At 41.0% G+C, this 24,976-nt stretch overlaps 1 protein-coding gene across 5 annotated transcripts in view; it reads right to left on the bottom strand.

Moving 5' to 3' along the window:
• INPP4B (inositol polyphosphate-4-phosphatase type II B) overlaps positions 1-24,976 on the bottom strand; it is a 423,416-nt gene that overhangs the window by 294,403 nt on the left and 104,037 nt on the right. For all 5 annotated transcript variants that reach the window (XM_068990082.1, XM_068990083.1, XM_068990085.1 and 2 more), the window contains exon 5: positions 2,272-2,322. In XM_068990082.1, the coding sequence (XP_068846183.1) occupies positions 2,272-2,322 (51 nt within the window). The remainder of the gene's footprint in view (positions 1-2,271; positions 2,323-24,976) is intronic.

The following is a 24,976-nucleotide window of genomic DNA, read 5'->3' as shown; positions in this document are numbered from 1 at the left end:
GAATACACCTGAAAAGTTTTCACAGCACAAATTGGTACCTGCTTGACTAAGTCAGCAGCAAAGATGTGGGTGCCTCTGATAGATGCTGCTGAAGAATGCAAAGAAATGTGTGGGATGTATTTGAAAGATTTATAATAAAATGTTTAGCCCATTTTTAAGATAGGAGTACTTAGTGGCTAGAGTTCTTGACACATTGACCAAGAACTTAAATCCTCAAGAATTTTATCAGTATCCAAAAAAAAAAAAAAACGTTCTGAGGAGTGATGAGATGTATATTAACCAGTGGTTCTTCATAGCTTCTCAAGGTGTGGCAATTCTTCCCTATCAGAATACCATGTATTTTGAGAATGTTAGAAAGCCAAGGCATGGTTTAAAGTGTTAGTTGCTCGGCCATGTCTAACTCTTTGCAACCTCATGGACTGTAGCCCACCAGACTCCTCTGTCCATGGAATTCTCCAGGCAATAATACTGGAGTGGGTTGCCATTCCCTTCTCCAAGGAATCTTCTTGGTGCAGGAATTGAACCTGGGTCTCCTGAACTGCAAACAGATTCTTTACCATCTGAGCCACCAAGGAAGCCCCCAAAGCATGCTGACTTATTCTTATTTAGGCTCATGCTTATCATGCTTGAGATATAGTTCAGCAATATAACTGCCATTTCACTGATATCTGATGTGTCGGAAAATGTACTAGATTCTTATCATATTATGTGATTATCTTTGGACATACCCACCCTTTGTATTCTGGTGGTCTAAACAAATACAAGACAGTTGGCAAACCAAAGTCTTGGAATGGGAGATAGCACCAGTAGAGAACTGCAGCTGGGCAGGGAGACTGCATGGGGCCTGCTGGGAGGGAAGCCTGAGGCTGGAAGGACTTGCCAGTCCCTTGCGGAAAAGTCTAGAAGCCCTTGTAGTCTTGGCAGTGACACTGGTGGTGGAAGTAAGAAGAGTAAAAGAGGCTAAAGGGACAGACAGGAAACAAAGCATGAAAATTCACTTGAACCGGAGTTATTCCACCTGCCCCAGGAAGAAACTTGAAGTCAGTATTCAGCATGAGCGAGCATGAAGCATCATTTTTCTTTGCCTTCGCTAACAGATGCAGAGGAGGCTGACTCACTTCTCAGCCAGTTCATGCTTTCTGGATGGCTCCCTTTGGCCAGCTGGAAAGGCAGCTGTGGCCAATGAGGAAGTGAATGCTACGTAGTACAGGGTTCCCCACACCCACCGGAAGAAGGCTGCTAATTGCATGTAGGACTTCAGGGAATTTCAAATCCGCCTTTCCGTTGGCTCAGCCACTGGGTCTCTTAGACTCAACTTATTTCTGGACTTTATTCCTCCTTTCTGAATTCCAGATCCCAGGGACAAGCCTCCTGGGCTATCTTTTCAAGAGCTTCCACTGCCTTGTCTAAGCAAAATCACCTATTAACCTCTTGTTCTCCCAACTTCTAAAAGCTGAAGAGGCGATGGTTCTGATGCAGCAGGAAAACCTTAGCTGGATCTCCCAACACTGGGCCATACTTTGGTGGCATTTTTCCTCTGACCTGTGCTCAAGGAGATCAAATCAGTCAATCCTAAAGAAAATCCACCCTGAATATTCATTGGAAGGACTGATGCTGAGGCTGAAACTCCAACACTTTGGTCACCTGACGTGAAGAACTGACTCACCGGAAAAGACCCTGATGCTGGGAAAGACTGAGGGCAGGAGGAGAAGGGGGAGGCAGAAGATGAGATGGTTGGATGGCATCACCGACTCAATGAATGTGAGTTTGAGCAAAGTATGGAAGAGAGTGAAGGACAGGGAAGCCTGGAGTGCTGCAGCCCATGGGGTTGCAAAGAGCTGGACGTGACTAAACGACTAAACTCAATGGTGTTGAAGCTGCAGGGAGCAGAAACGTCGCAGTCCCATGGCCAGGGCCAATTAGTCCTCTGTCTCCTTGCTGGAGAGGTAGAACTCACATCTTCAATTGCCCAGCCTCCTGTTGGTCCAGGAATGTTGGTTCCAGTGGCATCTCAGTTTCCTGCAGGGCCATTTCTAGACTTTTCTCTAGCCACTTGAACTAAAGATGAATTCACATCGTGATGATTTTCAGGAGAAAAGGAATGAAGTCCATGCAATTCAGCAAATATGTGACAGTGTCTCTCTGCATAGTCACACCCAGTTAATTTAACTCAATTTTACTTGTCAGCTACCAGGCAGCAGGCCAGAGAAAAATCCAAATGATTAGCTTAGAAGCAACAAGTATGCCTTTTGGAAACATAAGAACACTTACCCCAACCTCTGGTGGGGGATCCTTGTGTTCAGGTACAACACTGGTTCGAACCTAAGGAGAAAAACAAACATTTTCTGAACCACTTTCAGAGTAGAAACCAGTGCAGAAGCGTCATATAGGTGTCCTTTTCATTTTCCTTTATCTGGCATCAATTCAGACTCTGTGGTTAATCATTACTGAAGGTACTTGTGTATAGCTTCCACCATGGGCAGCTACAAAGCTGTCCTTTCATAGTTCCTGAAATTCCTGATGCCCCTAAGTAGACAGAGCTGCCTGAATCCTCAGCTCAACACTCCTTGTCAAATACAGAGATATCAGGGCTTTAGGTGAATCACTGTTAATCTCCTGGAAAAGCAGCCTTCATTCAGCATTCCAGGAAAAGAACAGAGTGGCCTAGAGAATGCTGTTGCATGCATGCTTAAACATATTTATTCCCTGCATAAGAACCAAGACGCACCATCCTTTTAGGATATGCCTCCCACTTCAGAATTCTCAGCCAAATTTTGAGATAACTGCATCCAGATTTATCTGAAACTAATTCTCAATTGTGGAAGAGAAAAAATGATGGTAGTGATTTAGTTGCTAAGTTGTGTTTGACTCTGTTGTGACCCCATGGCCATTAGCCCACCAGGCTCCTCTGTCCAAGAGATTCCTCATGCAAGAATACTGGAGTGGGTTGCCATTTCCTACTCCAGGTGAACTCCCCAACCAAGAGATCAAGCCCCTGTCTTCTGCATTGTAGGCGGTCTCCTGCATTGCAGGCAGATTCTTTACCACTGAGACACCACGGAAGCCCCAAAGAGGAAAATAGTATAAAATAGTCATCTGGGGAAGATTTTCTGATGTTTCAAAAGCATTCCAGGTGAAAAAAATCAACTCCTTACACAATAAGTAGACATACTTCTCCTGAGTAGTGATCCTCAACCCTGGTTGTACATTACAATTACCCAAGGCTCTTTCAAAATATCTTGTGTTCTTTCCTGGCCCAGGATATTGACTCTGATGTATTGCTACTGAGTCTATGATTCTCTATTAAAACTTTTTTTCAGATAAAAAGAAATCACAATTATCTTCCTCACTTAAGAAAAAGCAGTAAAAGCAGGAAGAAAACATAAATCCTAAATCTACTGCATCTAAATTTACAGCAAAGATGTGCTAAACAAGTTAAATGAATACAGAGCAATATACAAGAACACTGTGCTTATTTGGAGAGCAGAGACAGAGGGGAGAGAGGAACCCAGGAACATATGATGGATCAACATTTTAGGGGGTCATTTAAACAAAATCCCTTTGGGGGTGCAGCAATGGCAATCCTATTCTTTGTTTCTTTATGACAGATCCAGCATTATCACTTGTATAATTTGTCAGTCATTACGACTCAAAATCGTTCACCAGAGCACAAAATAATGACAGGAGAGATCCCAACAGAGTAAACTACATAATTTACAGCACACACTCAACTCTGGGTTTCATGACAGAGTGCTCACTAGTTAAGGGCATTTCCAGGTTGGTGGCTGCATTAACATTCTTTGGTCCAGAATGTTCACATATACCTTCAGGCTCATTATCTGGAAATCATTAGCTGGCCTCAGAGGATAAAGAAACTCAGAAACTATATATTAATACATGGCAAGCTGTAATGGAATGTGTGTGCATGTATGTACAGGTAGACTAAAGACAGTATATATGTGTGTGTGTATATATATGTATATGCAGACTATATGCTAGAAATATAGATAGTGAATATTCACATATATGCAACCCATGTACACATATATATGTGTATAGGTATCATCATTTTAAGAAAATATTTGACATCCAAAAGCATTAACCAAGGACATACGGTTGAATGTAGAAAGAAAGCAAAAGAAGTAAAAAAAAAAAATGGTGAGAGTAAACATACATAGAACTACATAAAGTGAGCGTATGTATAAATATATATACACTATGTAATATAATATGGGACAAAGGTATAACAATACTGACAGTTGTTGCAACATAGTCGTTAAACTCCTAAATTTATACTGGTTTTATCAGTAGAACATTTATACCTTATTAATATGAATAAACTGCATAGAGAAAAAAAGATTCTTAACCCAAAGTTGCAAACTATGAAAATGTCTAAAGCTATTCACTGACCAGTATGCATATTCAGTGTGTGTGTGTGTGTGTGTGTGTGTGTGTGTGTGTGTGTGTCTGCCTGTCTGTCTGTGTGTACACGTGCAAACAGGAGGGAAAGACAGAGTGAACTTCACCTTACGTAACAGAAGTATTTTTAAAACGTATCTGTACTTCATATTTTCCTGTACCGTGGCACGTTTAAATCACAAGAGGAATTCTTTATTTAGAGGAATTTAAAGACAAAAATAATAAACAAATTTTAAATTTTATAAAGTCAAATTTGTATAGGAAATGTTTGTTTAAATCAGTTTATATGTAGAGTTTTAATTTATATATTTAAGATCAATACCACTGCTGTGACAGTATATAGGTTACAAATCGACCATGCTTTTCTGACATAATATACATCCCTCCTCACAGTGAAAACACTGGGTTTGTCAGTGAATAAGGTCCCATTCCTTCTCTTGGCGACTTTAGAGTCTAATGGGCAGCATAAATGTATGAACAATCCAGGACAATGTAGAAAGTTCTAAAATGAAAATGTGGGTACATTCCTGTCTTAATGCAGAGTGAAGAGGAACTGATGTAGCCTGTAAGCATCAAGAAAGGCTTCACAACAGAGAAGGTCTGAGTTTTGAAAGGTGAGTAGGAGTCGGAGGCAAAGGAGAAGGCGGCCAAGCAAACAAGGTGTTACGTAGCAGGCATGGAGTCATAAAGACCCATCTGTGTTTGGAAAAGAGTGAGTATTCAGAAGACACTCTAACATGGGTCCTCTAAGGACACAAGAGTCAACTCGGTTTGGGGAGAGAGATCACATGTTATGGAACTGGAGTTGTACACAATTTCTAGACAATAGGACAATTTTTAAAAAAGTATTTCTTATTTATTTGGCTGTGCCAGGTCTAAGTTGCAGCACATGGGATCTTTGATCTTCACTGTGGCATGCGGGATCTAGTTCCCCAACCAGGGATCAAACCCAGGCCCCCTGCATGGGGACCACGGAGTCTCAGCCACTGGACCATTAAGGAAGTCCCCTCCTGGATCATTCAAACTCTGCCCAGAGTCATGTTGGGGGATTATTTAACCTCCTTATTCCAGTCATCTTTTCCCTTTACGTCAGTTATCTCTAACATGGGGTTAATAAGAGACTCCATAGGTGATTGTGAGTGAGACATCTTTCCAGCACTTAGAACAGTATGGGACACAGAGAGGAAAGGAGGAAGAAACAAGAGAGAAAAAGGGAAGAAAGAAGAGAGAAAATTGCAGGGGGAGAGAAAAAGAGAGATGGAAGAGATGACAGAGAAAAAAGATGGAGGAAGCAGAGAGACAGAGATAGGACTGAGAGAGGAATATGTCACTGAAAAGAAACAAAAACAAAACCCCATAAATAAACCCTAGACAGATTTAGCAGAGACCTCTTGGTGAGAAAGGGATGAAGCAATGACTGTCTCTATAGCATCTGGAATATTCCAGTTCATCAGCAATGTCATGCCTCCTGAGATTTTCTGGTCTTCTTTATAAATTCATTTTTCCTTTTTTGGTCTTATTAGCAGTTCTTCGCCCTGTTTTGCTTCACCATACCCCTCCCCCATCCCCTCCTGGGACATAAGAATGTCTGCCTGGCTACATATTTAAAGTTCTTACAACTTCCTTTTGTCTGGACTTTTACGATATCAACAAATAAAGCAAGAAAGATCAGTTCCTAGGAGTGGTCATGTAGAAAATTATATATTCCATCTTGAATATTTCTTAAGATTCCTGTAAAACAAATTCATTTCCTTCTCTATCAACTTTATAAGCTCAACCTTCTACATACTAAATTTACCCTGAAAAAAAAGAAACAAAGGAAAATCAGGTAGCAGAGAGTGACTGCCACTCTTTCATCAAATCCTCAGTGACTTGTTCATGAGCTAATTGTTCAATTAAGAGGCCACTTGGGCTACCCCTGCTGCAGCTGAATAAAGCACTCCACAAGTTGATATAAGAAGCTGTTCTTAAATGAGTCACCCTTGTTATAAAGAGCCTAGGCATGTGCCTTAAGCATAGGAAGAGGGTGATTGCTGTATTTTTTCATATGTGAGTGGTGCTAGGTTATTGTTAGGTATCCAGATCCACGGAAGAAGAGGCCACGCACCGAGGTGTCCAAGCCTGGACTTCACTGGTAGGTGAGGAAGAAGCAATCTTTCCCTGCAGGGTCCCAGCTGGAAGGAAGAGGGGAAGGTGTTGGCAGCAGTGGAGAAACACACTTGGGACAAGGGGAAAACCCAGATCCTTTCTGCAGACTATTGTCAAATCCGGGAAGGTCTCCTGTAACGAATGTGTCATTGAAACATGCCCTTTTTTCTAACAAAATTGTTACTACAATTCTCTGTATCTCAAATTAAAATATATAAAACCATCAGATTTACTTGTTCCACTTGGAATGAGATAAAGAATAACCTTACTATAACAAACGCATGGAAACCTGATCACAAGAGAAATGTCTGGCTCCCCTCCAAGTCCTATACAAGTTCACAAAAATGCACTGTTTTATAGTCAAAGAGATAGAATATGGCTATTTTTAAAAAAAATATTGTTTTTAAAAAATGCTAACAGAGCTCAGAGCTGGAAGCAATCTTAGGCATTATTTATTGGGCAATGTTTCTTAAACTCTAGCATACACAGTCATCACTCACTGATCCGCATCTGGTTACAGGATGGTCTGAGGGCCATCCCATTAAGCTTGTTACAGAAATGCAGAATCTCAGGCCCCTTCCAGACATATTGAAAGCGAAGTATTAGTCACTTAGTTGTGTCCGACTCTTTGTGACCCCATGGACTGTAGCTTGCCAGACTCCTCTGTCCATGGGATTCTCCAGAAAAGAATACTGGAATGGGTAGCCATTCCCTTCTCCAAAGGATCTTCCCAACCCAGGGATCAAACCAGGGTTTCCTGCATTGCAGGTGGTTTCTTTACAGTCTGAGCCACCAGGGCAGCCATCCTGAACCAGTCTTCATTTCATTAAGATCCCCGGGTAATTCATATGCCTGCTAAAGTTTGAGGTCTAGCCCATCTGGTCAAAGCTATGGTTTTTCCAGTAGTCATTTATGGAGAGTTGGACCATAAAGAAGCTGAGCACCGAAGAACTGATGCTTTCCAATTGTGGTGCTGGAGAAGACTCTTGAGAGTCCCTTGGACAGCAAGGAGATTAAACAAGTCAATTCTAAAGGAATCAACCCTGAATATTCTTTGGAAGGACTGATGCTGAAGCTTAAGCTCCAATACTCTGGCCACCTGATGTGAAGAGCTAACTCACTGGAAAAGACCCTGATGCTGGGAAAGACTGAGGGCAAAAGGAGAAGCAGGACAGCAGAGAAAGACATGGTTAGATAGCATCACTGACTTTATAAACATGAATTTGAGCAAACTCTGGGAGATAGTGGACAGGGAAGCCTGGTGTGCTGCAGTCCATAGGGTTGCAAAAAGTCAGACATGACTTAGCACTGAATACACACACACTAGAATGCTTATGAGTGAAACAGCCACAGATGACAATGGTAGATATTCATTTGCACCTAAAAATGCCTAATAAGGAAGGGAATTTGTCTTCTGGTTATGAAGGCACTTAGCAACTTTCTTAAATGTCAAGCATCTATAAAAGCTCCAGATACTATCTGTTTCAGAAATATCCTTTCCTTTGCTGTACCATGCTATGGAGGAGAGGCTGCTCTGGTCATTAAGTCAGGGATTGATTTGAGACAGAGTTGAGCTGGAAAGACTCAGTGTTTCAGGCTGAATCCCCACCTTCTACCCCTACCTCCTAACCCTTCACTCCCCGACCCAGTCTCAGTTTCATATTCTGAAGCCCTAATCACAACATCTTGGAAATGACTACAATTGGAGATAGGGTAATTAGGTTTAAATGAGACCACTAGGACCGGGTCCTAATGCAACAGGACCAGTGCCCTGATGAGAAGAGGAAGACACACCAGAGGAGCAAACACAAAGTGAGGATCAAGTGAAGAATCAGCAGAGGACTTCCTGGTGGTCCAGTGGTTAAGACTTAACCTTCCAACGTACGCAGATGCAGGTCTGATCCCTGCTCAGGGAGCTAGGATGCCACATGCCTCATGGCCAAAGAACCAAAAACATAAAACAGAAGCAATATTGTAACAAATTCAATGATGACTTTTTAAATGGTCCAAATCAAAGGAAAAAAAAAAAAAAACCCACAATCTGCAAGGAGGGTGGTCAACTGCAAGTTAAGGAGAGAGGTCTCAGAAAACCTCATCCCTGCTGACACCTTGATCTCAGACTTCCAGAGGCCAGAAATGCGACAAAATAAATTTCTGCTCTTTAAGCCACTCCGTCTGTGGTACTTGGTCACAGTAGCCTTAGCAAACTAAGACACTCAGTCTATCTGTGTTGTAAGGTAGAGCCCTCAGTAGAGCCTAATTCGCCTTTGCTCCTCAGCCCTTGAAAGGATGCTAGAGATTCTCAGATGTCTCAGTGGACCACTTCTGCACTGAACCTCAGCTTCAGCATCTGTCTTTAGAGACAGAGCAGCCATACATTTGAGTCCCTTTCGTTCTCTCTGTTTGTTATTTCAGCTACACATGAAAACCCGAATCTGCTGGCTTCTGAGCCAGCTGGCTGCCTTGTGTTTAGTCAAGACGGATACTCAGGCTTCCAGCTACAGAGAGAAAATCTGTTCATTGCCCACAGGTGAAAAATGGCTTTTTAGTCACTCAGCATCAATTCACCACTCCCTCTAGGACTGGGGCTCTTGCTTGGTTTTGGTCCCCCCTTTGCCCGGTTCCCTAAACACTGTGAAATGGTGGGAGGTTCCACTCTGCTTTTTTTGTAAACCTTTGGCCTGGTTCTTCGGCTCCTGCCAGGGTCAGGATTCAGCTAGTCTCTTCTGAGAAAATAATGACCATTAATTTGAGGACCCTCAGGACTCAGTTTCTCACACCATCCGATACAGCTGCTGAAAGCTCGGCTAATTTCTCTTTCTCTGGGCAGCAGCCCTCTGTCCAGGTGAAGTCCTGTTCTTTAGTCCACTCTCAGAATCACCAAAGGCCTGGGAAGGAGAATACACATGCTCCTAATAGCTCAACTCTGAAAGGTCCTCCTTTCTCTGGAATTTTAGTTTTCTTGAATCTGCCTGCAATTCAGGAGATGCAAGTTCGACCCCTGCGTTGGGAAGATCGCCTAGCAGAGGAAATGACAACCCACTCCAATATTCTTACCTGGAGAATCCCATGGACAGAGGAGACAGGCAGGCTACCGTCCATGAGGTAGCAAAGAGTCAGACATGACTGAGCACGACCATGTTAGGTTATTACTCTCATGGCTTGATGATGTTTTCAAACATGACTTTTGTAACATTTGACTCATTTCTATGTGGTGTCAGAGAGAGTTGCTGATCCCAGCTACCACATCCTAAGCCAACTAAATTTCTTTTTTTAATATCTGAAAGCTACTGCAAAGCTAAGGAATCTTCCAAACACACAATTACAAAATGAAAAAAAAAAAGAAAAAAAAGATCAACAGAGCATAGTAGTTAAATATGATTGGAGGGGGAAAGGGATGCCATTATATGTTGGTCTATTGAGTAAAGTGAAAGTAAATGTGTTAATCGCTCAGTCATGTCCAAGCATGTGTGACCCCATGGACTATAGCCCACCAGTCTCCTCTGTCCATGGAATTTTCCAGGCAAGAACACTGGGGTGGGTAGCCATGCCCTTCTCCAGAAGATCTTCCTGACCCAGGGATCTAACCCACATCTCCTGTGCCTCCTGAATTGCAGCCAGATTCTTTACAGTCTGAGCCATCAGGGAAGCCCAGTCTACTGAGTGAAGTCTTCAGTAAACCAGTTAAAAATGGATAACTGCAGGTAGTTCTCTTAGTAAAAGCAGTTAATCCTGAAGCCTGAACACTATCCAAAAAGGATCCAAAGAGCAATGAGTGTGACTTGCAATCCTGGCCTTCGCTAGGCAAATGTGATCATCTTTCACGTGTCAAAACGTGTCATGTAAATGATGTACACAGGAACATTCTAGAGATTTCCAAGCAAAAAGAGATCACAGTGAGAAAAATGTAAACACTCTTAGTTTGGATGCATCCAATCTTAGAGGTCTTCCAGAAAGAGACTCACAGACTTATGAGCTTATGATTTCTGGGGGGAAGGAAGGGGACATGGGGAAGGGATAGTTAGGGAGTTTGGGGTCGCCGTGTACACACTGCTATATTTAAAATGGATAACCAGCAAGGACCTACTGTATAGCACACGGAACTCTGCTCAGTGCTATCTGGCAGCCTGGACAGGAGGGGAGTTTGGAGGAGAATGTATACGCGTATATGCATGGCTGAGACCTTTTGCTGCTCGCCTGAAACTGTTGCAACATTGTTTGTTAATTTGCTTTACCCTCCAGTGTTCTTGCCTGGAGAATCCCAGGGATGGGGGAGCCTGGTGGGCTGCAGTCTATAGGGTCGCACAGAGTCGGGCACGACTGAAGTGACTTAGCAATAGCAAAAAAATACAAAAAAATGGCACCCCACTCCAGTACTCTTGCCTGGAAAATCCCATAGACGGAGGACCCTGGAAGGCTTGCAGTCCATGGGGTCGCTGAGGGTCGGACACGACTGAGCGACTCACTTTCACTTCTCAATTTCATGCATTGGAGAAGGAAAAGGCAACCCACTCCAGTGTTCTTGCCTGGAGAATCCCAGGGACGGGGGAGCCTGGTAGGCTGCTGTCTATGGGGTCACACAGAGTCGGACACAACTGAAGCGACTTAGCAGCAGCAGCAGCAATACCAAAAAAAAAAAAGAAGTTTAAAAATATCTTAAAGGATTCCCATGTCTTTAAGGCAGTGATGTTCACACCACAGACTTCTGGTAACATGAGTCCCTTTATGCTTAATTGGTGGCTCCTTAGGACTGTTAATTTCACCAAATGAATGTGACATTATACTAAATTCTACCAGTCATATAGGAGTCATGTGGTTCTTTACATTAGTGGTGACTGAAAACGTGGCTCTGGAGTCATATCACTCTGGGTAACCCTGCCATTATCCACATTTTATACCATTTCCCTTTCCAACTCTTACAGAGATCTATTATAGGCTGGGGAAAAAAAAAAAAAGAAGTACTGAATAGCCAAAATATCTTTAGACATTCTCTTGCTTTGTTGGAGAGTTACTGAAAAATATAAGTTCTGCTGAAAATAAGAGATGCTAAAACTGAGGTCTAGTTTTCATGAAATCAAAAGAAGGTCTCTCTATTGCTGTTCTGTGAGCAAATCCTCTGCCTTTCCGACTCTACTCCTGGCTGGCTCCTCCTAAAAGGGTCACCAAGCTAGGAAAGGCACCACTGGTCAGAGCCCATGAGGTGTCCCACACTGCATCTCAGAGTCAAGACTTGCCCTGGGCACTCACCTAAAACAGGGCAAAATCCCAAAGAGCTGTACAATTTAAGGCCAAAGTTCTTTTTTTTTTTTTGAGAGGGGGGTACTGGCATATATATGTTACTCTGTATAAAATAGATAACTAAGAAGAACCTACTGTAAAGCACAGGGACCCTACTCAATGCTCTGTGATGTCCTAAATGGGAAGAAAATCCAAGGAAGAAGGGATACAGGTATATGTCTGGCTGATTCCCTTTGGTGTACAGCAGAAACTAACACAAAATTGTAAAGCAACTCTATCCCAATAAACAATAAATTAAACTAAAAAACAGATATTTAGCTATTTTTAAAACAGGAATAAAGGACTCTTTATACCACAAAAACACAATATTAAAATGTGTTTATGGGCACCAAAGATATTAACTAATAATCTGCTAAACAACTGCTCATTATAGTTGAGAATTCAACTCCTGCTGACTTCCAAAGCCCCATATGAGAATATTAACATTTCAGGACACAGATCACTCAATTCAAGTATCATATATCCATATTAATAGCTTTTTGGTAAGGTCAAACCTCCATCACTGTTTTCATTTCCCTTCCTCTATTTCTCCACTTATCCAACATACAAAAATAATTATACCATCATTCTGAAAAAGGAAAAGAAAGTCAATGGGAGCTGATCTGTTGATCCCAGCACGAGACCTGGGTTGAATATGTGCTACCCTAGAAACGTTCTACCCTAGAAAGAAATAATAAAAATCTGTAGTTGATAAAGAAGGATAACAGAATCAATGGAAGTAACTCTTTTCTTGCCCTGTGGGTTAAGTATTTCAGAGGCACATGTATCAATTTGTTTTTTACTTAGATTATCTCACTTAATTCCTCAGTTCTGGGTTTATATTATTAGTCTCTGGCCCATTTTACAGATGAGAGAACCCAGATTCAGAAAACTGGAGTGATTTGCCCACTTCAGTAGCAAGTTACACTCAGATTTGAAATGCTCTGCTTAAAGCATCTGCATCCCTTCCATGACAGTGTGCCTTTTCTGAGTCCAGACTGGTGGTGACTTTAATCGTCTTCCCCAGGGCTGCTTAATGAGTTTTAAAAACCAAAAATCTATTAGCCTCGGGGAATAGAAACAGACACAATTCATCACATTACCAGACTCAAAAACACCGTCCTTAATATATTAACAGCCCCCAATTAAGATCAGAGTCATGAGTTAATGAATGAGCCATTAGACAGAGAACAGTAATACCAACATAAGCACATGTCTATTAATATGTTGCTCAGTAAAAGTCAATTAGTGCCAGCACTGTAAAGGCTAAATAATTTCTAGGTAGCTTTAAAATGAGATTATTGTGATATCGCTTAGTATTTTAAGAGTTCACTTATAACTCAGTCTTTCATAGCCCCAGTCAAAAGAAGATCACCAAGCCCAGAGTAAAGAGCAACTGATTGATAAGATCAATTCACAAAGTACATTTTTTTCAACAAATTGGAAAAAAGTGGTGTACACAGACACAGAGGGAAGAGGCTTTTATTGTATCTATCCAATGAAGTGTTGTGGTCATCTATTCTATTATCACATAACTCTCTTTCTCTATGGAATTCCACCAAAGTATTGGGTTGGCCAAAAAAGTTCGTTCAGGCTTTTCTGTATGAGGTTATACAAAAATCTAAATGAACTAACTTTTTGGCCAACCCAACATCTAATAATTTATTCAGTCATTAGGTCTCAGTATTGGCTGCACTTGACAACCACCTGGAGAAGCTTTAAAAATGCTTTAAAAATTCTTTATATTCCTTTAATTAATGGTTTCTAATCACTCAGAATTGTTTTTCATTGCTTTCCCTTCTCATTCACTCCACAAACCACCTTATGAGATAGCCGAGGCTAATACCTGAAGTTCCTTTCAACCTGCCTGAAAACAAAACGCCAAAACACATTTTCTCCCCAGGTTACGTGGCTGCTCCATAAAAGGGCTAGCATTTCAACACAAGTCTGTGTTCTGAAACCAATGTTCTCAACCCCTCCATTGCTGTGTTGTTTGCTGCTTAGGCTGAAATGAGAGTTCACATCCACGACAGTGGACTAAAGGCAATGCAGAGAAATTGAAACAAAACTCTGCAGTTTCTCAGCAGCACAGGGAAATGTGACTGTGGCCTCTCAAACTGGAATGGGGGGGGACACTTCTCAAAGAAACACTATTATGAAAGAAACAGAGGAAAACAACAGAATGGGAAAGACTAGAGAACTCTTCAAGAAAATTAGAGATACCAAGGGAGAAGGCAATGGCACCCCACTCCAGTACTCTTGCCTGGAAAATCACATGGACAGAGGAGTCTGGTAGGCTGTAGTCCACGGGGTCGCGAAGACTTGGACATGGCCAAGTGACTTCACTTTCACTTTTCACTTTCATGCATTGGAGAAGGAAATGGCAATCCACTCCAGTGTTCTTGCCTGGAAAATCCCAGGGACGGGGGAGCCTGGTGGGCTGCTGTCTATGGGGTCGCACAGAGTCGGACACGATTGAAGTGACTTAGCAGCAGCAGCAGCAAGGGAACATTTCATGCAAAGATGAGCACAATAAACAGAAGAAATGGTATGGAACTAACAGAAGCAGAAGATATTAAGAAGAGGTGGCAAGAATACACAGAAGAACTAAACAAAAAAGATCTTCATGACGCAGATAACCATGACGGTGTGACCACTCACCTGGAGCCAGACATTCTGGAATGAGAAGTCAAGTGGGCCTTAGGAAGAAGCATCACTATGAACAAGTATAGTGGAGGTGATGGAATTCCAGTTGAGCTATTTCAAATCCTAAAAGATGATGCTGTGAAAGTGCTGCACTCAATATGCCAGCAAATCTGGAAAACTCAGCAGTGGCCACAGGACTGGAAAAGGGCAGTTTTCATTCCAATCCCAAAGAAAGGCAGTGCCAAAGAATGCTCAGACTATCGCATAATTGGACTCATCTCACACGCTAATAAAGTAATGCTCAAAATTCGCCAAGCCAGGCTTTACCAGTACGTGAACCATGAAGTTCCAGATTTTCAAGCTGGATTTAGAAAAGGCAGAGGAACCACAGATCAAATTGCCAACATACAGTGGATCATCAAAAAGGCAAGAGCAAGAGAGTTCTAAAAAAACATCTACTTTTGCTTTATTGATTATGCCAAAGCCTTTGACTGTGTGGATCACAATAAACTGTGGAAAATTCTGAAAGAGACGGGAATACCAGAACACCGATCTGCCTCTTGAGAAATCTGTATCCACGTCACGAAGCAACAGTTAGAACTGGACATGGAACAACAGACTTGGTCCAAATCAGGAAAGGAATACATCAAGGCTGTATATTATCACCTTGCTTATTTAACTTATATGCAGAGAACATCATGAGAAATGCTGGGCTGGATGAAGCACAAGCTGGAATCAAGATTGCCAAGAGAAATATCAATAACCTCAGATATGCAGATGACACCACCTTTATGGCAGAAAGTGAAGAGGAACTAAAAAGCCTCTTGATGAAAATGAAAGAGGAGAGTGAAAAAGTTGGCTTAAAACTCAACATTCAGGAAACTAAGATCATGGCATCCGGTCCCATCACTTCATGGCAAATAGATGGGGAAACAATGATTTTGGGGGCTCCAAAATCACTGCAGATGGTGACTCCAGCCATGAAATTAAAAGATGCTTGCTCCTTGGAAGAAAAGCTATGACCAACCTAGACAACGTATTTAAAAGCAGAGACATTAGTTTACCAACAAAGGTCCATCTAGTCAAAGCTACAGTTTTTCCAGTAGTCATGTATGGATGTGAATTGGACTACAAAGAAATCTGAGCATCAAAGAACTGATGCTTCTGAACTGTGGTGTAGGAGAAGACTCTTGAAAGTCCCTTGGACTGCAAGGACATCCAACCAGTCCATCCTAAAGGAAATGAGTCCTGAACATTCATTGGAAGGACTGATGCTGAAGCTGAAACTCCAATACTTTGGCCACTTGATGTGAAGAACTGACTCATCTGAAAAGATCCTGATGCTGGGAAAGACTGAAGGTGGGAGGAGAAGGATGACAGAGAATGAGATGGTTGGATGGCATCACCGACAGGATGGACATGAGTTTGAGTGGGTTCCAGGACTTGGTGATGGTCAGGGAAGCCTGGGGTCCTGCAGTCCATGGGGTTGCAGAGTCGGACATGACTGAGCAACTGAACTGAACTCTAGGTCTTCTGCGGGATGCACTCAGTTCAGTTCAGTTCAGTTGCTCAGTCGTGTCCGACTCTTTACGACCCCATGAATCACAGCATGCCACGGCTCCCTGTCCATCACCAACTCCCAGAGTTCACTCAGACTCACGGCCATCGAGTCCGTGATCCCATCCAGCTATAGCATCCTCTGTCGTCCCCTTCTCCTCCTGCCCCCAATCCCTCCCAGCATCAGAGTCTCCAATGAGTCAACTCTTTGCATAAGGTGGCCAAAGTACTGGAGTTTCAGCTTTAGCATCAGCCCTTCCAAAGAAATCCCAGGGCTGATCTCCTTCAGAATGGACTGGTTGGATCTCCTTGCAGTCCAAGGCACTCTCAAGAGTCTTCTCGAACATCACAGTTCAAAAGCATCAATTCTTCGGCCCTCAGCTTTCTTCACAGTCCAACTCTCACAGCCATACATGACCACTGGAAAAACCATAGCCTTGACTAGATGGACCTTAGTCGGCAAAGTAATGTCTCTGCTTTTCAATATGCTCTCTAGGTTGGTCATAACTTTTCTTCCAAGGAGTAAACGTCTTTTAACTTCATGGCTGCCGTCACCATCTGCAGTGATTTTGGAGCCCCAAAAAATAAAGTCTGACACTGTTTCCACTGTTTCCCCATCTATTGCCCATGAAGTGATTGGACCAGATGCCATGATCTTTGTTTTCTGAATGTTGAGCTTTAAGCCAACTTTTTCACTCTCCTCTTTCACTTTCATCAAGAGGCTTTTTAGTTCCTCTTGACTTTCTGCCTAAGGGTGGTGTCATCTTCATATCTGAGGTTATTGATATTTCTCCCGGCAATCTTGATTCCAGCTTGTGCTTCTTCCAGTCTAGCGTTTCTCATGATGTACTCTGCATAGAAGTTAAATATGTAAAACAATGGCATTCTCCCAATATTGTTTTATTATTAGTTTTCCAAAACAATTAATTTTTAAAAAACATGTAATATATATGTTAACATATAATAGGTTTATTATTAGCTATTTTAAGTGAATATGTATTTTTTTCATTCTCTAAGTTTTAATATTTAATGTGGTTAATAGCCACAGTTATTAAATTCCACATAAACAAAAGCCCCTTGAGATTCTGGAGAATATTTCAGTCTTACCATTTTAAAGAAGATTTCTGCCATAGAATCTCTTTCAGAGATGGATGGATGTGATGTTTACTATATGAACCCACTCATCCAGTCGCTCTGAATCCCTACGGGTTCCTTGAACTTGTCTTTCTTCCATCTCCCTGCATTCCTTTGCCCACAATGATCTATCATTCTAAGTGTGAGGGACATGACTGTGAAAAATGAATAATCAATTTATAGGCCTGCATTCTAGCAACAGGAAGAGATGGAAACATCAAAATGGGTAAATTAGTAAGTATGCACAGATATAAAATAGGGCAATGGAATGAAGAGGTAAATGGATAGGAGTATTTTATGTCCAGTGGTGAGGGTGAATTTCTCTGAGCAGGTGACTTTAAGACCTACTAAAGAAGAGAAGCCAGTTCAGAGAAAAATAAGGGGGGATGGTGTTCCAGTCAAAAACAACATCAAGTACAAAGGCCCTGAGGCCAGAGTAGCTGGAAAAAAAGTAGCTGAAGGAGGAGGTAGAAGAAGAAGATAGATTAAAAGGAAGCCAGGGCTTTGGTAAAGTCAAGTCCACATTCTAATTCCAACAGGAAACTATAGCAGGGTTTTGAGCCAAGAAGAGATGTGATCTTTCTCATACTTTCGAAATATTCTGATTGTACGTGGAGAATAGGCTACAGAAAGTCAAGACTGGAAACGATGAAGAATTAGGAGTTATTTGCAAATTAGAGTTTTATTACGACTGCTTTACTTTCTTAGAGACACGATCGAGAAACGTATTTAGGTTTTAGAACGATAATTGTTTCGGTAACCTTGAGTCATTTAATTTGTTTCTGAATATTGATAGAAAGTACTTTGATACTGAGAGAGAAATAGTTTTTAAATTTCCTGCATGTATAATTACATTAATCTCTGAGGATAATAATGCTCAACCATCACAAGAATATTTGTGGATGAATATTTAAATACATTTAGTGCTAAATAATAAATGTACTATTTACATTACAAATATTAAAGAATAGCGTAGCTCTTGAAATAGAAGAATCTTTACAAGAAGCATGCTACCTTAAAGCATGTTACCTTAAACCCTGAAGGGACTCAATTCCCTGAAAAGAAATTATCAACAAACTGAATGGTAACAGAATTATAATTACTGAAGAAACCCCTATGAGTAGGATTTTTTATGGATGGATTCAGCATTTCTGGCAGGTACCCACGGCAGTACAATTTAGAGAGTATTTTCATTGTTCCATCTTTGCATTTAAACCACATCAGCAAGCAATGATTCAAAGACCCATGAATGGCAAATAATGATGGATGAATGGAAGATGATAAAAAGAAAGAACAGCATCTTTAATTTTGAAACCAAACCCCTTCTTTTCAGCACTGCTGCTGCTGCTAAGTCGCTTCAGTCGTGTCTGACTCTGTGCAACCCCATAGACGGCAGCCTACCAGGCTCCCCCGTCCCTGGGATTCTCTAGGCAAGAACACTGGAGTGGGTTGCCATTTCCTTCTCCAATGCATGAAAGTGAAAAGTGAAAGTAAAGTCGCTCAGTTATATCCGACTCCTAGCGATCCCATGGACTGCAGCCTACCAGGCTCCTCCATCCATGGGAGTTTCCAGGCAAGAGTACTGGAGTGGGTTGCCATTGCCTTCTCCGTCTTTTCAGCATTAGACACTTGTAAACGGGACTTCTGAAAAGCTTCTTTCCATGTAAGCAAGATTTTGCACCTCATAGGGCCTGACTTCAAACACAACTTGGACGAGTTTGGGATTAACATATACACACCACTATATATATATAATATACATTATCTATATATTATATGTTATCTTTATAATATAATATACTATATATATATATATATATATATATATATATATAAGATAATCAACAAAGACCTATTGTATAGTACAGGGAACTCTACTCAATACTCTGTAATAACCTAGATGAGGAAAAAGTTCTGGAAAAGAATATATATATATATTTGTATAACTGAATCACTCTGCTGTACACCTGAAACTAACAACACTGTAAATCAACTATATTCCAATATAAAAATAAAAAATTTTAAAATATATCTTGGAAATCCAACTCTAGATTCTTTTTGAAGTTAAAGCTGTGGAACATTGTTCATCTGCACTGAAGCTGCCTTTGAAATGGCACTTTCATTTTCTAATTAAAGTTTTTCTGTGTATTTTCACCAAAGACACACACATCCATAGGACTCACACTCATATTCAGTAAAGCAATTCAATTTAAAATGTAACTATTCAACAAAGGCCAAAATACTCCTATTTCTTCAAATCATTCAAAGCTTTTAAAATATATCTTCTCAGATGTCGAAGGAATTTACTGTCTCAAGGAGACATTTACAACCTAGAATCTTTAACACTTAAAACTCTTAACAGTTGGGAGTGTCTCTATCATTTATAATGCACATTTGTGCTTAAAATGAGTTTACATTTGGTATACTGGCTGCCTCAGTGCCCAGAGAGGCAGGCTTTTTTGAGCTAATGAGACTGGGCACTTGAGAGGGAACTGCTTAAAACTAAGTACCACACACAGTCCACTCACAGGGATAACAGAACCAAGTAACAATTTCATGACTTCTTTTTACCCAAAGTTGTGCTTTCACTTTCCCCACTTCTTAAAGTGACTTTCCCTTTGATGTTGTCGGTAAGAAACCTGCAAATAGTCTCAGATAAGGGTGCTCATTATTGGCACCAGATCTTCCCAGACAGAATTCTGCCTTTAAGAGGAGCTGTTACCAGGTAAAGATTTAACAACTGATTCTCAGAGGCTGGAGATGGGAGGGAAAGCTATGACTTCTACCGCGTGCAATTGCCATGGCGAAAATAGTCACCCTGGCTCATTACAAGCCAACACTTGGGATAACTGGTCGTGGAGCTGGGAAGAGGTGTGGATGATCAGTTCTCCAGCGGTGGTGGAAGCAGGTTCCAGCACCCAACTATGGGATCATGGCAGAGAAGTCTACACAGCAGAGGAACCTGGGACCCGGGTCAACTGAGATCTCAGTATACTATGACCCTGCCTGCAGTTGGCTTGAGCATCTATTCCAGGAAAAACTAAGTACAATACCACCATATTAACATTAATAATTGAAAGTAAAATTATCCTTAGTCTCATATCAGGGGGAATAAGACTGGATCTCAGAAATCAATGATTCTTTTGTTTTGTTTTGTTTTTAAGTATAGTTGATTTAGGCTTCCCTGGGGGCTCAGCAGTGAAGAATTCACCTACAATGCAAGAGATGTGGGTTCAATCCCTGCACTGGGTAGATCCCCCTGGAGGAGGGATGGCAACCCACTCTAGTATTCTTGCCTAGAGAATCCTATGGACAGAGAGCCTGGTGGGCTACAGTCCACAGAGTAGCAAAGAGTCAGACAAGACTGAAGTGACTGAGCACGCACACATGCATAGTTGATTTACAATGACATGTTAGTTTCAGCTGTACAGCACAGTGGCTTGGATTTATATATATATATAAATATATGTATACATATATATGTATACATATATATATATATATAAATATATGTATACATATATATGTATACATATATATATATATATTCTTTTCAGATTATTTTCTCTTATGGGTTATTACAACATTCTGTGTATCACCCCCTGTGTGATGTGGTAGGTCCTTGTTTTTTACATATTCTGTATTCAATGTATATGTTAATCCCAATCTCCTCATTTATCCCTCCCCCTCCTTTTCCCATTAGTAACCATAAATTTGTATTCTATGTCTGAGAAATCAATAGTTTTAATCAAGTTTAAAACTCAGGGGACCTCAACTATCTGGCTAAGAGGTGAGCAGTACTATCTATTCAATCAGATTCCCAGTAGCTGCTGAGAAATTCTTTAAAAATGAATGGAAACTTTGGCCATGGGAAAGATACAGAAGCACCCAAAGAATCCGGCTAACCAGAACTGGTCTCATGACATATCGGGGCTCTAGGGTCAGCTTCTAAGTGCCCTGGTAGCTAGTATTGGGATGCTACAAAATGTTCTCTAACTTTAGAATCTCTTGATTGTAAATGTTACAGGACACAGACCATGTTATGTATCAGTGTTTAGAAAAGTGCCGTCACTAAATGTACCACAAGGTTGGGGAAAAAAAAACCTAAGGTTGTCAGTATATGTCCTAATCCATAAATGGACTTATTCAAATAAAAGATTTTTAGAGTTTAAACTCTTAAGAAAATCTTCCATTAAGGAATTTTTATTAGTTGTTTCAATTAAGCAAACAGACATTTCTTTGAGGGAATTAACATGCCAATAATTCTGTCGCCTGGAGAAAAGCTAACTTTTAGAACAGCTGTCTTGTACAAGTTTTATTTCACAGCTTATTGCAAACCAAGCTACATAATATGACAGTTTGGGCTTGTATTATCACGTTTCAGGGACTTCAGGCAATTTTACATTGTAAAAAAAAGAAACTGACAGCTCTATGAGACTTTTTTACTTTTTTCCCTTTCTTTGAAATAAAAAAGAGGGAGTGCTAAATATGGCTAGACATTTAGTACAGGTTTTGTAATAATAGATTAGTAGACTTCCTACACAGAGAAGGCAATGGCAACCCACTCCAGTACTCTTGCCTGGAGAATCCCAGGGACGGAGGAGCCTGGTGGGCTGCAGTCTATAGGGGTTGCACAGAGTTGGACACAACTGAAGCGACTTAGCAGCAGCAGCAGCAGCAGTAGCAGCAGACTTCCTACAGGGCTTCCCTTGTGGCTCAATGGTAAAGAATCCACCCGCCAAGCAGGAGATGTGGGTTCAATCCCTGGGTCAGACGATCCCTTGGAGAAGGAAATGGCAACCCACTCCAGTATTCTGACCTGGGAAATCTCACGGACAGAGAAGTCTTGGTAGGCTAAAAGTCCACAGGGGTCCCAAGAGTTGGACACGATTTGGTGACTAAACAACAACAAGCCTTCCTAGGCACATTAATATTCATAAAAAAGAGAAATGGAACAGAAGAGCATTAAATGCTATTCTTAAAGCAAAAGAGAAATATTTCTCAATGTCCTTGAAAAATGAATAGGGAACCTTATTAAAGAAAGAGAAAAACACTTATAGTGAAGAAATTTAAGAAATAGGAAAAAAAGACAGGATCACATTTATCATCATGAAAACCCCCATCAGAGTGTTCTATCATTTATGAGCTAAGGGGCCTTGGGGCTAGGAAAGACATTAGAAATAATTTAATCTAGCAACTTGAAAAAGTATTGCAAAATGAAAAAAAAATCCATTTCTTCCAGCTTTACTAGGGTATAACTGAGAAAAATTATACACATTTAAAGTATACAATGTAAAGAGTTGATATACATACATATTTTGAAATGATTACTGTATCAGGCTAATTCACACATCCATCACCTCCCTTTGGTTACCTTTTCTGAACCTGATAGAAGATCATCTCTTATCAACTTTCAAGTACGCAATACAGCAGTGTTAATTACAGCCACCATACTGTGCATCACATCCCCCAGAACTTCATCCTAGAACTGGAAGTGGGTACCCTTTGATCTCATCTCACAATTTAGCTCAGAACATCTCCCTCATCTCACATTTTAGCTCAGAACAAAATTAGGTCCAGGCTCAGCTCAGTTGGTAAAGAATCTATTGCAATGCAGGAGACCCCGGTTCAATTCCTGGGTCAGGAAGATCTGCTGGGGAAGAGATAGGCTACCCACTCCAGTATTATTGGGCTTCCCCCATGGCTCAGCTGGAAAAGAATCTGCCTGCAATGTGGGAGACCTGGGCTCAATCCCTGGGTTGGGAAGATCCCCTGGAGAAGGGAAAGGCTACCTACTCCAGTATTCTGGCCTGGAGAATTGTACGGACTGTATAGTCCATGGGGTTGCAAAGAGTCAGACACAACTGAGCGACTTTCACTTTCACCCTTTGATCAATATCTTCCCCTTCTCGCAATTTAGCTTAGAACAAAATTAGGTCCAGGCTCCATGTTTTTATTTTAAAAACATAAAATGGCAGACAAATAGCCACAAGAAAAACTTTGAAGGACGGAAACAGATCCTGGGGAAGCACCCATCTCAGGCGCCTCTTGAGCATCCTGTCTGGCCGCATCAGAGGCCTTTACTCTCTGTGTCCCTGCTCCTTAAAGCCAGGTTGTTGGATTGGGAAGCATTGGAATCCTCTAGGAACTTGCTAGAAATGCAGAATCACATGTTCTGCCCCCGACTGTAATTTAGAATCTTTGTTTCACAAGGTTCTCAGGTGATCCCGGAGGACATTAAGCTTTCAGAAGCCAAGATGCAAAGGATGAGTTCTTTCAAAATGGAGGAGAGTTTGCTAAATGACCAAACCTTTCCTTTCTAGCCTTTGTTTTTCAAATTCTTTTTTGTAGCAGTCAGGAAGACTGGAAAACAAAGTACATTTAGTTAAATATATAAGGATGTATTTTATGATGTTATATTACAATGAGGTTCTCATATTTAAGAAAAGGATTTGTACATAAGTACTCTAAAATTCAACAGCAAAACTACATGATCTTATTGTTATTACAGGTACAAAACTCACTTGTTTTTGTTTGGTTTTGCTTTGTTTTATAATGCATACTGCATTTGGGCACATGGTGAGCTGCGTTTAAATAAAGGATGGATAAGTAAACTCTCTCGAGAGCAACCATACCCATGGCAACTGCTCCCCTGAAATCCCATTAGAAGTTTGGCCTCCTAAGACCTCCCAAGGAGGATGTCTATAACTTGGTCTGATTAATGTTCTGTCTGTTACTTCCTGGGAAAAAATGCAGGGGGAAAAAGTCTTGCTGAGGATCCAAGAATTCCCAAAGCAGCTGGAGGAGTTATAAAAGGAAAAGCATCTGACCATTTCCATGGGAGCTTCTTCACTTCTCCCATTTTCTCTATTTATAGTAACCCAGATTAAATTTTTCAACACAAAACCAAAAATGCTAGTGAGCTGCTTCCTAATGTTTGCTTGCAGTACAGGATGCTTCTCTTCCCCAGTTGAGCTCTGGTCCTGTTATTTTTTTATTCCAAACTATCTTGTGTTAAAGGCTTCCCAGGTGGCTCCGTGGTAAAGGATCCGCCTGCCAATACAAGAAACATGGATTCGTTCCCGGGTCGGGAAGATCCCCTGGAGAAGGAAATGGCAACCCACTCCAGTATTCTTGCCCGAGAGGAAATCCTATGGACAGAGTAGCCTGGCAGGCTATAGTACACAGGGTCATAAAGTGTCAGACAGGACTGAGACTAAACAACAGCAATCTTGTGTTAATTCCTCACCTCATCTATCTTATCCCTTACAATTTAGCTGTTAATAGCAGCTTTGGCTTCCTGTCTCAGGACACCAAGTTTCTCATGTATACCCTTAAGGATGGCTTTGTTTTCATATATCGGAAGTGAATAAATTTGCAAATCTAACTGATATTTAATATTTATTCACATTTTTTGTTATGTCAGTCATATTTACTTTTAAGCCACTAAAATATAAATCCGAAATTTAAAGATCGTGCCTTTAAACACCCTTGGGAGACAGGCAGAATCAATCATCAACCTGTAGAACATGGAGAATGGAGAGTCAATTCACTTTTTAAAAGTTGTTCATCTATTTTTAGAGAAAGGAGGCTGCATAACTGCATAACCATAAGTATATAGTTTAATCAGTGCAAATGAACACCAGTGCAACCAGGACCACCTAGCTTTTCCATGAAAGATAACCACTGCCCTTTTCCTTTCTTAACAGCATTATCACCAACCAAGAACACATGGATTTTCTTTTTCTCTATATTTTCACCTATTACAAAATACACAAATGCTATATATATATAT

This window comes from Capricornis sumatraensis, chromosome 17 (genome assembly GCF_032405125.1).
Source record: "Capricornis sumatraensis isolate serow.1 chromosome 17, serow.2, whole genome shotgun sequence".
Lineage (NCBI taxonomy): Eukaryota > Metazoa > Chordata > Mammalia > Artiodactyla > Bovidae > Capricornis > Capricornis sumatraensis.
The sequence above is the reverse complement of the archived record's forward strand: the minus strand, read 5'-3'. Positions and strand labels throughout refer to the sequence as shown.